General features: G+C 48.3%; 5 protein-coding genes across 5 annotated transcripts; 3 read left to right on the top strand and 2 right to left on the bottom strand.

The window, feature by feature from the left end:
* Positions 1-105: 105 nt before the first annotated feature.
* I303_100734 (uncharacterized protein) lies at positions 106-2,635 on the top strand (the record flags this gene model as incomplete). Its single annotated transcript, XM_018404107.1, has 8 exons — positions 106-288; positions 354-437; positions 499-821; positions 919-1,129; positions 1,186-1,750; positions 1,815-2,009; positions 2,086-2,403; positions 2,493-2,635. 8 exons carry the CDS (start codon positions 106-108, stop codon positions 2,633-2,635), a joined length of 2,022 nt encoding a protein of 673 aa, XP_018266761.1.
* A 503-nt stretch (positions 2,636-3,138) lies between these two features.
* I303_100733 (uncharacterized protein) lies at positions 3,139-4,919 on the top strand (the record flags this gene model as incomplete). The annotated part of the gene is made up of 8 exons (XM_065968189.1): positions 3,139-3,173; positions 3,269-3,564; positions 3,646-3,696; positions 3,755-3,883; positions 3,968-4,135; positions 4,211-4,479; positions 4,555-4,664; positions 4,745-4,919. 8 exons carry the CDS (start codon positions 3,139-3,141, stop codon positions 4,917-4,919), a joined length of 1,233 nt encoding a protein of 410 aa, XP_065824261.1.
* A 381-nt stretch (positions 4,920-5,300) lies between these two features.
* Positions 5,301-7,170, bottom strand: I303_100732 (uncharacterized protein; the record flags this gene model as incomplete). The annotated part of the gene is made up of 8 exons (XM_018404105.1): positions 5,301-5,381; positions 5,457-5,627; positions 5,723-5,903; positions 5,992-6,293; positions 6,379-6,469; positions 6,530-6,675; positions 6,738-6,778; positions 6,843-7,170. 8 exons carry the CDS (start codon positions 7,168-7,170, stop codon positions 5,301-5,303), a joined length of 1,341 nt encoding a protein of 446 aa, XP_018266759.1.
* Positions 7,171-7,955: 785 nt separating this feature from the next.
* Positions 7,956-10,021, top strand: I303_100731 (uncharacterized protein; the record flags this gene model as incomplete). The annotated part of the gene is made up of 8 exons (XM_065968188.1): positions 7,956-8,289; positions 8,361-8,402; positions 8,467-8,493; positions 8,569-9,020; positions 9,086-9,226; positions 9,295-9,527; positions 9,620-9,706; positions 9,787-10,021. The coding sequence occupies 8 exons, from the start codon at positions 7,956-7,958 to the stop codon at positions 10,019-10,021; spliced, it is 1,551 nt and encodes a 516-aa protein (XP_065824260.1).
* A 213-nt stretch (positions 10,022-10,234) lies between these two features.
* I303_100730 (uncharacterized protein) lies at positions 10,235-12,049 on the bottom strand (the record flags this gene model as incomplete). The annotated part of the gene is made up of 4 exons (XM_018404103.1): positions 10,235-10,432; positions 10,544-11,688; positions 11,762-11,828; positions 11,891-12,049. The coding sequence occupies 4 exons, from the start codon at positions 12,047-12,049 to the stop codon at positions 10,235-10,237; spliced, it is 1,569 nt and encodes a 522-aa protein (XP_018266757.1).
* Between the last annotated feature and the right edge of the window lie 1,822 nt (positions 12,050-13,871).

The raw sequence follows: 13,871 nt of genomic DNA, 5'->3' as shown, positions 1-13,871 counted from the left end.
CGGCCATGCGATGCGTGCAGGAAGCGAAAACATACCTGCTTGATCTCGGTCCGGGGGCAACCATGTAATTACTGTAAGAAACAGAATGTGCCTTGCAGATTCGATATGCCACCTCGCACCAAGGTACGGAACAGCATAAATGACAGCCAAGAAACCAGACTGTCCAGCCCTCGTGATAGCACTGAGAGGAGTCATACGGATGAGATAGACCCTCTGGTACAGGATGCAGCTCAAGGCGATGAACCAGGAATGACTACTTCCTCTCATGGACTAGAGAGGTCCAACATGGTATGTTACCCCGTAAGCAGGGAAAGTAATGAGCGGTTCACTTTATGATATTCGGTCAACACCAGCTCGGAAGTATTAGCCCCACGCACAAGAGGAAAGGCAAATGTCGTTCTATCTTAGCGATGTTCAACGAAACGGACATTATCGACGTGAGTGTCTGCTTCAATCCCTTTGCGTCATGTCCTAGGGAGCTGACTTGCTGAGTGCTAGGAAGAGCTGGATGAGACTGAGGAATGGCATCAATCCCTTGATTTGGAAACTACAGATCTCGAGGAATCGCACTTTTTGGGCTCGTCAGCTATACAAGATCTCACAATCCTCACTGAGCTTCCGGAGGGTCCAAGCTCGACAGCATCATCTTCAACGAGGAACGCTTCAGCATTTAGACAAGTATCGAAAGATCCGAGAAAACACGTATTTTTCGTTAGAAACCCTGCGTTCGTCTATGGCAAGGGATCTATAGCGAGTCAGACTATATTCCAGAAGGTCTGTGGGATACTAGGTTCCGGATGGCCTGAAGTGCTTGTGCAAAAGTAAGTTCATTAACCTCATCTGCTACGACCAGCGGAATTGCTTCTCCCAATGCCCGGTTGCTATGGTAGGGAAGTTGACTTTCTTATGATGCCACAGATTCCTCACCATATCTCTACCCGCTTTTCCAATCATCAACACCATGCGACTCCTCGCTGCTTGCAATAGTAACCTCGGTGCCGATCCTCTCCCTCATGCGTTGCTCTGCGGAATTATCGGGCATTCGATCGAATATGAGAGCTCAGTGAAACACCTTTTCAAGGATGTATGGAAAGAAGTTGTTGCAGCGGAGGATGAGGAGTACAAACAGGTGAGTCTCGATCACGAAGAAGTTCTCGGCCCGTCCGCTCAATGCAAGGTGTGCAGCCTCGTTTGCGTACCCTTCAACTGGCAATAATCAGCTTAGCCACCCGTCCAAGCTCAGCACACGCCGTCAACGCAATGTCACTCGCTAGATCAGTCTCAATAGCTCATATGATCGGACTGCATCTGGACTGCTCGGGATGGCGATTGCCCCGATGGGAACGATCAGTGAGGAAGAGAGTATGGTGGGCATTATTCATACTGGACGAATGGATATCGATCGTTCATGGAAGACCATCCCTAATTACCAAATCGAATCGCTCCGTCACATTACCCACGATAGACGATACGGACTGGGGAGAATTCTCATCATCTTCCAGACCAGAGGAAGATATCGAGATCGAACGCTCTATGGCGAGTTTCATAGGTCAATGTGAAATTGCGTTGATCATCGAAGAAATGTTGGAGAAGTTTTACTCGCAAGAAGCTCAAAGGAGGTCGACGGGCATCTCGCAAGATGATCTCAGGGATCTGAGCGCGAAGATGGATGCCCTTCAAGCTCGGACACCCGAATACCTCATCTGGAAGGAGGAGGACAAGCTGGATAAGCCCTTGGCAACGGGTATACGTGAGTATAATCGGCTTCGTTATTTGAATCGATCCACGAAGCTGATTCATGTGGTTGAGTGCAGGCTGCTTCCAGATGACCTTCTTAGGAGTCCGTGTACTCATCGCCCGGCTATATGTGACATCACATCACGATCAACAGAATATCCGAGCTGCAGAACTTCAAGCAATAGAAATCGGCCTCAGTATCTGCGAGGAATTTGTTCATTTTCTTCAAGAGCTCAGCCCGGAACTAGATTACAATACATTCTGGCTTCCCCGTAAGTGCACTTTTACTACATCCTCTTCAATCACGAGAATACAAAAAGAATCGTTCTCTGACTGACACATAAACAGACTGCTCTTTCCTCATTTCCACATGCTTGGGCCTTCTTCTCCGCATTTGCGTTCGTCTCCATACTCAGCGTGCGAACATCAGCACTCCGACCAATCTCAAAAGGGCGCTCGAACAATACTCAGTCAGCGCAATATCGCTAGTTCGCGATCTGTCCAACAACTTGAAAACTGCCAAAAATACACATAAGTGGGAATTGGCCGAGACGGCTCTGATTCGCGGTAATGAACTGCTGAGAACCACATCATCGCTCATTCCGGAACTACAAGATTTGGCTGAACCGTTACCTGATGTTGGACAAGCGAGCAATAACGATTTCAGTGAGTTCTCCGAATTATCAATTCCGCACCTCGATCCCTCGAACTTGGTTTTCGTTATAAAGTCGCGATTGACGAAGCACGTTCGATAGATTTCGACTTTACCGGTTTTACTGGATTCAGCGGAATGACCGATTCTTTCGGTACGGACTGGTCCTGGGCTCTGAACTTAGGTGATTTGAATACGGACGAATCATTCATGCCGGATGATGCTGCAGTCGCGATGAGTAATTAACTTAGATTTCATGCATTTTGCCCCCCCAAAAAACCGTTCTCATAGCTGGACGGCTTTGTTTTCGCATTGTACGGTACACTTATCGTGTTGCAGATTATCGCTATGCAATTCGCCAATCACACCTGTCCGGGACAAACCAGCTCCTCTTGGCTTTATCGGTCGAATCCGATGTAAGAAACGTTATCGCCCAAGTTGGCCGATCGCAGATCTCACGCTAAGGATTTCATCGATGGCCGATTCGGCTTAATCATGTTATGGTTGCGCTTGTTCCAGCTCACTTGTGTCGATGCGGAATCCAGCATGTATGTATATTCGAAGCTGTCTCATATGAATGCATTTCGTATTTGTATATGTACAAGTTAGACATTCGTCCGATCGATCATTTTCTTGAAGTCGCCTCGATAACACTTCGCCTTCCTACGTTCTCTCCGACCAAGAAAGACATTCGCCCTTTCTACCTCGATAAACCGCATACGATCATTTCAAGTGATCTCCGAGCCAAAATGCCAGCTCCCACTTTCGACGCCCAGCAATTCTGGTCCGATGCCGACTCGCACCTGATCCGTTATAGCGGCGGGGCGACTTCGTCAAGCGGGTCATCGTCAAAGCCCAAGGATGCACCATGATCGACAGTGAGGGTAACGAAATCATCGATTGGACTTCCGGACAAATGTCTTCAATGTTGGGACACGGTAATCAAGAGATCGTCCAGGTTGTCAACGATTCAATGTCGACCCTCGATCATCTGTTCTCTGGCTTCGTGTCTAAACCAGTGGTGGAAGCTGCCAAGTTCTTATCGAGCCTCTTGCCTCCACAATTGAGCAAAGTGCAGTTCCTCAATACGGGTGCGGAGAGTAATGAGTGCGCGTTGAGGATGGCCAAGCTGTATACTGGGAAACATGAGGTCGTCTCTTTCTCTTCTAGTTGGCGTGAGTCCGTCTACCCCATCGACCCTATTCAGTGATTTATGCGAAAGGACGACTTGTTGCTGATCCTGGATATGGCTATAGATGGTATGACTCAGGCTGCGGCTGCTGCAACCTACTCTGCTGGTCGAAAAGGTAAACTCCCATCGATTGTCTCGTCAACGTACCAGGCTGATAGTTCGCTCGGTCATAGGATACGGACCTAATTCTCCAGGTCAATTCGTCCTCCCCACGCCGAGTCCCCACAGATCCCGATTCAGAAAAGAGGACGGCTCATATGACTGGGAAGCGGAGTTGAATTTCGGATTCGAGCTCATCGACTGTGAGTTGCTAATTTACCAGCTGCATGGCTTGGGAATGTTGTTGAAGAGAAAGGAGGAGACTGATCATCTCACTGGACGTGTAGGCCAATCAACCGGAAACTTGGCAGCAGCTATCGTCGAGCCGATACTCTCCTCAGGAGGAGTCATCGAATTGCCCGCAGGGTACATGAAAGCCTTGAAGGCTCATTGTGAGAGACGGGGCATGCTCTTGATAATCGACGAGGCTCAAACTGGTGTAGGCAGAACAGGCGGTGGGTGATCAACCCTTCCCCAACGCTGCTTTCTACCCGTGTACGATTGAGCTGACTAGATGCTCCTTGATGTAGACATGTTCGCATTCGAGCATGAAGGGGTCGTACCGGATATCCTGACTCTTTCGAAGACCTTGGGTTGTGGTTTACCTGTGGCAGCCACAATCACCTCTGCGCAGATAGAACAGGACGTCTTCGAGAAGGGTTTCTTATTCTACACCACGCATGTCAGCGATCCTCTCTGTGCCGCTGTGGCGCTCAAGGCCATGGAGATCGTCACTCGAGATCAATTGCACCTTAGAGCGAAGGAGCTGGGTAAGAAAGTCAAAAATGGTTTATTGGATGTGCGTATATCTCACCATTTCTTCGTATCATTCCACAACCAACCGGTTGCTGATCGATGAGCCATTTCCGAGTAGTTGCAAAAGAAGTATAAATGTATTGGAGAAGTAAGAGGAAGAGGATTGTTATTGGGAGTTGAGATCATCTCAGGTCCAGATTCACCACATTCTGCTCAAGTACTCGGAGCGTGAGTTGACTCCCACAGTCTATTTCTGGTTTTTGCCTCATTCATTGTTGATAATGCTGACTAACTTGAATGAATCACAGCGCCATCTCTGATCGATGCATGGACCTTGGATTATCGATGAATATCGTCCGACTAGCACATATGGGTGGAGTGTTCAGGATCGCACCTCCTCTTACTATATCGGAAGAGCTGGTTGAGAAAGCCTTGGACTTGATGGATGAGGCTTTCAGGACTACAAAGGGGACTACTTGGTAAATCACAACGGTGTTCAGTCCGTTTCTCACAGTATCTCAGGATTTCGTAATATGCATTGTATGATTAGACTTTCCGCCTAGACCCGTTTCAAGTCGACGACCGGAGACAAGACAAAGCCTCTTTGATTCACTGCGTGCAGCTTGTCACGCGACACTTGTGAACATGGGTCACGTACACAGCTCCATGTACGAATATTCGTGTTGTACTCTTACATCGAATAGGGTGTCCTGCGTTGTACTGTATTTTTGTAGATGATTACGACGACAGCCTATGTTGAGTCATATATGCATGTTCTTGGTTGTTGTTCTAAAAGTACTAAAGGTGATTTGATTTATCAACGACACCAGAATGTGATGGTCATCGACGACAGTGCAGTATCTACTACAGCTCATCCCTCAGCCGCTTCTGCTGTACGACAATCTTCTGTACGTCTGGAGCAAGATATGCCATATTGGGACCACCCTGCGAAGATGCAGAAATCAGCATTCGTTCACTTTGCTCTATTGACGAAATTATTGCATGTGGTAATGTACTGACCCATTCATGAGCAGGTAAATCCGTTCGCTTATGATAGATCTCTGGCGAAGGCGGAAGATGGGCCAAGTCATCTTTTACGTTCTCCACTTCTTCCATAACCCTGAGCAGATTTCCGCCCATGATTCCGGCAATCTCAGATTCCGTCCATCCTCTGAATAGCAACTCCTGGATCTGCATTGACAATGATGGAACACAGTCAGCAAGTACAATCAAACAGGGATCATCGATTAGGAGACCAAGCATGGTGGCAGGGGAATAGGACCCACCATATTTGGCCATTTGCTGACATCTTCCATACCAGCAACAGCCGATGAGATCCCGTTGAAATCACTTCCCAAACCGACATGCGATTTTCCGACGATCTTGGCGATGTGCTCGATATGGTCGACGACTCGAGCAGTCGTAGCGTTATTAGGGTCGATGAAGGTGGAGAACAGGACCGAGAGACTGTCACGATATGGTAGTCAGCAATCACAGATGAGTTGCGCATTGCATCTTATTGCGTTCAGGAGAAGTTGGTACTCATACAACTCACACTATACCATGATTCTGGTCCGGCCCATCTCCGATCATATTGAGAATCTCATCAGGCACGTTTCTAGGATGATTGTTGATGGCCCGTGCGCCGGAATGCGTCCACACAATGGGAGCCTTCGAAGCTTTGATAGCGTCTCGTGCGGTGTTATCGGAAGTATGCGAAAGGTCCACCATGACTCCCAGTCGATTCAACTCGTGAACCAGCTCCACTCCCCAGGCAGTGAGTCCATTACCAGGATGAGCAGGGGGTATGGTCGATCCGGATGTTCCTGCTCCTCCACCGTTCGAGCTTGCGAAAGACTGAGCAGGACGGCGCTCATGGGTTAGCGCATCTCCAGTGACCAGACCAATTTTCGGGTGTTGTTGGTGACATGATCGCACTCACGCTGTGACAGACGTGGGTGAGGGTAACGTATCGTACACCAAGCTCAGCATACATTCGCAGTGTACTCAGTGAGTTCGCTAGACCATGAGTACTGCAAGCCATTGTCAGTCTAATTTGACTCACAATACGCTTGAATAGATAACCCACTCACCCTTCAAGACCCATCAATACAGCCAACTTGCCTTCCGCGAAGGCATCTCTAACGTCCGAGGCCGTGCGAGCAGCTTTCATGTGCGCAGGATAATACGCCAAGGTATTTTTCACCAAGTCAATGGACTCCAATACATGTTGTACGGTCTGAGTCGATAACATTAGCTTGATTAAGCTGATTCTGGGATAGGAGTCTAATTAGCACTTACTTCTGTGGGTTCAAGGAAGTCCGGACCAACATCTCTTCCGTCTATGCGATAGGCCACCGATCAGCCGTTGAAAATAGCGGAATGCAAGCAGATAGATGTACTTACAAGCTCCAGGACAAGGCGCATTAGCAGTGAAGAAAGCGCCCGCCAGTCCACCCGCTTTCGCTCTCGGTAAATCAAAGTGACCGGGATGCGAGGAATTCAATTTCGGAATCGCGTCCATCGGTCTGCGATGTATCGTACGCATGGTCGCCGGGAGGTCGATGTGCGTGTCCATCAAAGGATACTTTGCGAGTAATGCACGGGATTGGGCTTCCAGCTCGGGGTGGAGAGGTACATAGGGAGTATCGGGTATCGTCAAGGGCGTTTGCGAAGTCGCCAATGCTCCCAATAAGGTCAATAGACCTGTCAGTGTCAGATACTGGATCTTCATTGTCGCTGGTCTGTCGAGTGTCCGTCAAGATCGTGAGCTGCTCAGTCTGTCTTTTGACAGTCGCTAGTATCGTGTCAGGCTTCAACGAACCGCTGGAGGTACTTTACAAAAAGACAGTCAGTCTATCGGAAATCGGAAGTCGACATTTGCCTTCAACTTCACTTTCGCGTCGAAGAATTCGCGCAGAACCCGAATTCCGGTGTGCTGGAAACGAGACAATAATCGGCGAACAGATGAAAGTTGATTTTCTCGGAAGTTACGCCATATCGGAGTCGAAACACAAATCCGGTCGGCCAAATAGATAAGCTATCTTTCAGCTCTGTCGTCCAACCAATAACATGCGTTTGTTGATTTCATCAACGTCAGGTGCCAAAATATGTCGGTCAACTCAATTTATCCATGGGGCTGCTTCTTGACCGACTTTCAGGGCCTGTCAATTATGCATCGGCGAACGACGAACTTGAAGGTGCATCTCCCAGCCTTCGAGCCGTGGACCAGACATGTTGAGAAGAGGTGCGCGAAGTTCGCGGAGCAGTACGGAGTACGAACAACTCGAGAGCTTTGTCAAGTCAGATATTGGTAACTCTCTTATCTCTCCTTATCATATCGGCCTAGCGTTCTCTGGGATTCTAAATCAATAGAACGATTGGAAAGTATTTAAGGTGAAGGCGAAGGTGAAGACATCGTTCCCACTCATTCGGAAAATCTTACAATCCAGATCTAGTATTAGTCATTTGGTCAAATTCATGACAACTCACGGTCAAGATCAAAGTCAAATCACGAAGATGTCTTCACATGACGACAAGTCATCATTGGGCGGCGTAGATGTCGTACCTGTCACGAAGTCGCAAGCACCAGGTATCGATATGGGTTCGATCCCAGAGACGGAAGATGCGAACACCTTCTTAGCTACTCACGGCACTGCAACTTATACCGAGGAATCCAACCGAAAACTGCTGAGACGAATCGACATGTATCTCATGCCTATGATGTGTATCTCGTACTGTATTCAGTACATCGACAAATCCGCCCTAGCTTACGCTGCTGTCTTTGGCGTCAAGAAAGACTTGAACTTGAAAGGGCAAGAATACTCCTTGTTGACCTCTTTATTCTACATCGGTGAGTATTGTTGTTCACCTGGCACCTGTTCTTGAATCTTCAGAACAATGCTTATCAGGCTAAATACATAGGTTACTTGGTTGCTGAATATCCTCAAGCTTGGTTGAGTCAACGTGAGTTCAAGTCACACTTGTATTACCTCGGAGTATGAGGTATTGATGCTCATTCCCCGATTAGGTTACCACATTGGACGTTTCTTAGGTGGTAAGTCTCATCCGACTTTTTTTCTTGCTGTCAAGTGAAATGCCGAATGACGAGCACTGACCTGACTGCCCAAAGTCATCATGTTCATCTGGGGAGGTATCCTCATGTGTTCCGCCGCTACCCGAAACTTCGCCGACATCGCCGCCGTCCGATTCTTCCAAGGTGTTTTCGAATCAGCTTTGACCCCTGCCTACATCATCGTCACCGGTATGTGGTTCACCCGACGAGAACAACCCTTCAGAGTCGCCATCTGGTATTCCATGAACGGGCTCGGCAACGCTATCGGCGCTCTTATCTCATACGGTATGGGCTTGATCGACGGGAAACTCGATTCGTGGAGATACATCTTCATCATCGAGGGAGTCATGACTATTGTATGGAGTGTAGTGGTCTTCATGATCTTCCCCTCTTCACCTATGAGGGTCAGGTGGTTAACCGATGCGCAAAAAGCCCAAGCGGTCGAGAGGATCCGAAGTAACAGAACGGGAATCATCAACAGAGAGTGGAAGTGGGAACAAGTGAAGGAGGTAAGCTTAATGAGCTGTAAACGAAGTCTACGGCCGAGAGAAGGAGGCTAAAGTTTGTGGGATAGGCCCTTGACCCCCGAATCGACCCGACTGGACACATCATCTTTTGGGCTTGTGTGCTGAACGAAGTAATCAACGGAGGTGTGGCTACGTACAAGGGTCTCATTATCAAATCTATCGGGTGGACGGATCTCCAGTCTGCTCTTGTAAGTACCCAAACACTGCTTTGCTGACGGAAAACTCAGACGCTGACATGCACCTGTTGTATGTTCAGTTCGGTATCGCCTACGGTGCCGCAGTGACCATCGAAATTGCATCGTGCGGATACTGTGCTATGCGATTCAAAGACTCCAGACACTGGTGCATGATCGCCTGGCTTCTACCCTCGGCAATCGGTATGATCCTTCAGATCGCCTTACCCACCTCCAACAAGGCCGGAAGGACTATTGGTGTTCTGTTGATGCCTTCTTTCGTCGGGTCTTTGGCTCTATGTATGGGTATTCCAAGGTGAGCTTTCTCCTTTCTTCTTTCCTCTTCAATTACCGTACAATCACTGCTTCTCGTTCAACATGCTGATTCTGCCCTCGTTTTCATGACAGTCAAAACACTGCTGGATTCACTAAGCGAAGCGTAGTAGTCGGCATGGCCTTCATCGGATACTGCGTTGGAAACATCATCGGACCTTTGTAAGTCGATCATCAGATTCATTATTTGAGACGGGGCAAATTGGGTGAATGACTGACATTTCGATATTGGTAATAAATAGGGCTTGGGTATCAGGACAGACCCCAGCTTATATTTCGGGATACACGACCTGTCTCGCATGTATGGCGGATCAAGTCGCGCTCTTCCTCTTGTTGAGAGTGTATTACGCCAGACAGAACAAGAAAAGAGATCAGATGGTCATAGACGGCTTGGCCCCTGATCCGATGGCCCTTGATGGAGACGAGTTCGAGGATCTTACCGATAAACAAGATCTGAAATTCAGATACACGTTGTAATTGCCCACAAATAAATCAAAACCTTTTTGTTAGTACTGTCGACTTGGATTAGATACTTCCATATTTGCTTCTTTAGTTGGGAGAGCGAGCTTGAGTGCGGTACGAGTACTGTAGGCAGCATCAGATTATACGGTGGTTATGCATCGCCTATCGCTTTCATGTAGAAATGTCCGTGCATTATGCCCATCAAGCAATGTGGTCCTTGCTACGTCCTTACGTCCAAACGTCCTTCAACTCCCAAGCAGCGAAAGATATTTCGGATCCCCCTGGCAAATCCCCGCTTCCCACTGACAGAGTGGTGAATGGTTCGGCGGGATAAACATCCATTGTGCCTACCACCGCGCCATTGTCTACGTATACTTCGAAAACGCTTCTGTCTATCATACCTTGGATCCTCTTGGCGGGTCTCAGCTGCGACGACAGACATCGATCATCAGTTTCAGAGCGTAGATAGCACAATCTCTCTCTTCTCAATTTATGCGATGTGATGTACTGTGATTTGACCCTGATTGAAGCACTCACTTGACTCTCGGAGAATTTGTCCGTGAAGAAAGGACTATCAAAGCCGTTGGTCTGGCCCCTATCTAGCCATATCGTGTAGGGTGTCGACGAAGACAAAATATACCCTCCCCTGACGCTTTCTCTTGACGAACTAGTAGAAACAGTAAAGTTGATCGCAGCGGTGGCGGCAAAAGTGACGTTGGAAGGTAATGTGATGTTCATGTCGAAATAAACTCCGTTATTGAAGGTGATATTTCCTACAGTAGAGTTGACTAAATTGTTGGATGTATTTAGCTGATTCGACAGAACCGGCGAGACATCGTAAATCTCTTGGACCAGTTGGTATCCCCTTGCTCCAGAATCGACTAAATAGTTATTTCTGGGTAGAGTCATTGAGCTTCTCCAGCCCTCGCTAGCGGTAGGCACGATATTTGTATATTCCCAATTACTCGCCCAGCCTATACTGACGGGTTCGTCGTAGAAGAACTGTCCCGCATAATCATCTTTACCAAAGTTCGATAACCTTGTAGCGCCGTCGTAGGGGTTGAAATGCGTTCCATTGAATGTCCCAGGGAAATACTGAGTGATCGATCCGCCGAGAGGAGCACCGGGATTGATCGAGATAGTTAAGACCCATCCATCTTCAGCTGTATCGCTGCTTGAGTTCTTGACGGGCAATTTGACCAAGTTGGGACACTCGTATTGGATACCCAAGAACCCGACGTGAGATACGTTTGAGGCGTGAGTCCAGTCTTTGAGATTAGGCGAAGTGTATATCCCAATCACGTATTCTGCCGCATAAGCAATCACCATCACCCAATGATCGTCGTACCAGATCACCTTGGGGTCCCTAAACTGATTCGATCCGACATCTATCACGGGATTCCCAGAATAAGGGGTAAAGGTATATCCGCCATCGTACGAGTAAGCTATCTCTTGGACTTGTTTTGTGGGTGTGTTGAGTGTGTAGATGGCTACTACGCCTTCTGTAGTGTTTTGGAAGAAGCCCGAGGTGTTATTGCTATCCACAACGGCTGATCCCGAGAACACGCCTGTAGATGAGTTGGGAGGGAATAAGGCGATGGGCTGATTAGTCCAGTCGTATAGATCGGGTGAGGTCGCATGACCCCAGTGTTGATTACCAGCTACTACGTCTGTGGGATTATCTGCGCCGACCATGTGATTAGCTCGATTGAGAGTGATTGTGGTGCTTAAGGATGTCCGCAAGAGACAGCTCACATTGGTAATACAGATGCCAAGTCCCGTTATTATCCTTGAACAGCCCGTTGGGATCATTCATGAAACCCTAGACAGCGAATCAGCGCACGAGCAAACCGGGCCAAGCAATGATCGGGGTGTCAGACTCACCTTTGGAGGTGAATAGTGAACCCTTGGTCTCAGCGGTCCAGTATAGTCCCCTTGGATGGGCACTCCAGTGGGAACAGGGGCAGCAGATGATGATTGGGCAGAAACCCAGTCCAGGCTAAACAACGCTGCGGACGAAAGGAGCAATGATCGAGTCCACATGTTGACTGGGTTCGAGATGTTCATCAATCGATTCAAACAGGCGACAATAGAAGAGGAGCGCTGTGAAATGATGCATAGCTTTGCTAGCTATATATATACACCAGATCGATGACTTTTTCAACGACTAGACCAAGCATGCTGAGCATTTACCGGTCCGAGATTGCCGAGAGCGGAAGCAGGTGTCAGGCAATTAAGAGGAAGAACATTATGTTAGACCGACGTCATCTCAACCCCATACCGGCGGGTTGTACATGGTGACTCCATGGAGAGAAACCCATGTGATCTTTGGCCTTAAGGGGAACCCAGGATTGCGTAAAGCCAAGCGAGATCCCAGCTGTATCATCCTCTTGTCCTGTCCCGGGAAGTTAGTTCAGGTCTACAAATGCAAGGGGTAGTCGGAACCAGATTCCCTCCTGGCTGACACACACACCGTGAGAAAGTGAGTTGTGTGTTCGATTTGATTCCGTTGTTTTTGGTGCCTTCCTTTTGCTCGTTGTTTTTTGGTCTCGACATCTAAAAGATCGGCATATCTTGAACATCTTGTTCGACGCGACATAGTCGATACATCCTGAGCATTTGCAGTCAAGATGGCCGGTAGACAAGGTCAGTCAGCTCAGTCTTCCCATGGAGAGTGAAAAGTCAGCTGACGCTAACCTGAAATGGCTTCCAGGTGGCAAAGGTCAGTCTTACCTTTCAACCAAGGCGATCATTTGCGACGCAAACAAGAGGCCGCATTTTGTGCCCTTAGTCGGCGCTACACTTTCGAGCCTGGAATCTGGATCTCAACCTCTTCCATCGAGCTCGGCCCATCTCACAGAAATCTGACAGCATCAGACCAGGCTGACAGACGAGCTTTTATAGCTAAACCTCTGAAGGCCCCGAAAAAGGCGACCAAGGAGCTGTAAGTCCCTGGCAGCCTGCAGCCTAGCTCGTGTCAGCAGGCTTGTCTATCGCCTGGAATCAACCTGCTGACCCGCCCGCATTGCGCAGCGACGAAGATGATCTTGCTTTCAAGGAGAAACAGAAGAAGGAGGCTGCCGAGCTGAAAGCCCTTGCCGCTAAGGGTGAGTGCGCCAGATTATTTGGGTGGACCGCAACCTCGACTGGAAGTAGTCTCTTGCTGATACACTCGATCCGCTAGCCAGTGGAAAGGGTCCTATGGGTGGAGCTGGTATCAAGAAGTAAGGCATGGTCTTGCTCTTCTCGATCAGAGGAGTGCTGTCTGGTCTGGCGGGCTTCATCCGACCTCAAGCTGCCCTGTTCCCCTCCCCTGTTGATCCTCTCATGTCTGGTGTTGAGCTGACATACTTCGGTCTGCAGGTCCGGAAAGAAATAGACATTGGGCTCTAGATCAGGCTGGGTTTCGAGAGAAGGGCAGAGGTGGGGCACTGTTTCTTTGTATAATTCTTATGCAAAGAACTTTTCAAGCTGCTGCGCGCCACGTAGCTCGTCGTCTATTTCTTCCCTCGCTGACCATCAAAATGTAGTAAGCTGCACTCCAGGACTGTCCGCATTGAAAGGTGGACCAAAACAATCCAAAATCTTAGCGTGTTGCATTTGATGCATGGCAAGGGGTGCGATAAGGGACTGACATTGATTAAGCATCATTTTGTAATGGGAATTAGGAATCTACGTAGAGGAGTTACCTAATTTGGGTAATGTTTTGTTTGTTGTTGTTTAACTTTAATCTCCCCGTCCAGTAACGCACAAACCCAATCTCGTTTCGGGTTTTCCTCTCAATGTCCAATTCATCTCCCTCCGACTCATGTAGATAGCATCGACACCCCATCTCATTCATCAGTCTAAAGAGCGTTATACAATA

Source organism: Kwoniella dejecticola, chromosome 1 (assembly GCF_000512565.2).
Source record: "Kwoniella dejecticola CBS 10117 chromosome 1, complete sequence".
Classification (NCBI taxonomy): domain Eukaryota; kingdom Fungi; phylum Basidiomycota; class Tremellomycetes; order Tremellales; family Cryptococcaceae; genus Kwoniella; species Kwoniella dejecticola.
This window is presented reverse-complemented; position numbering and strand designations above follow the sequence as displayed.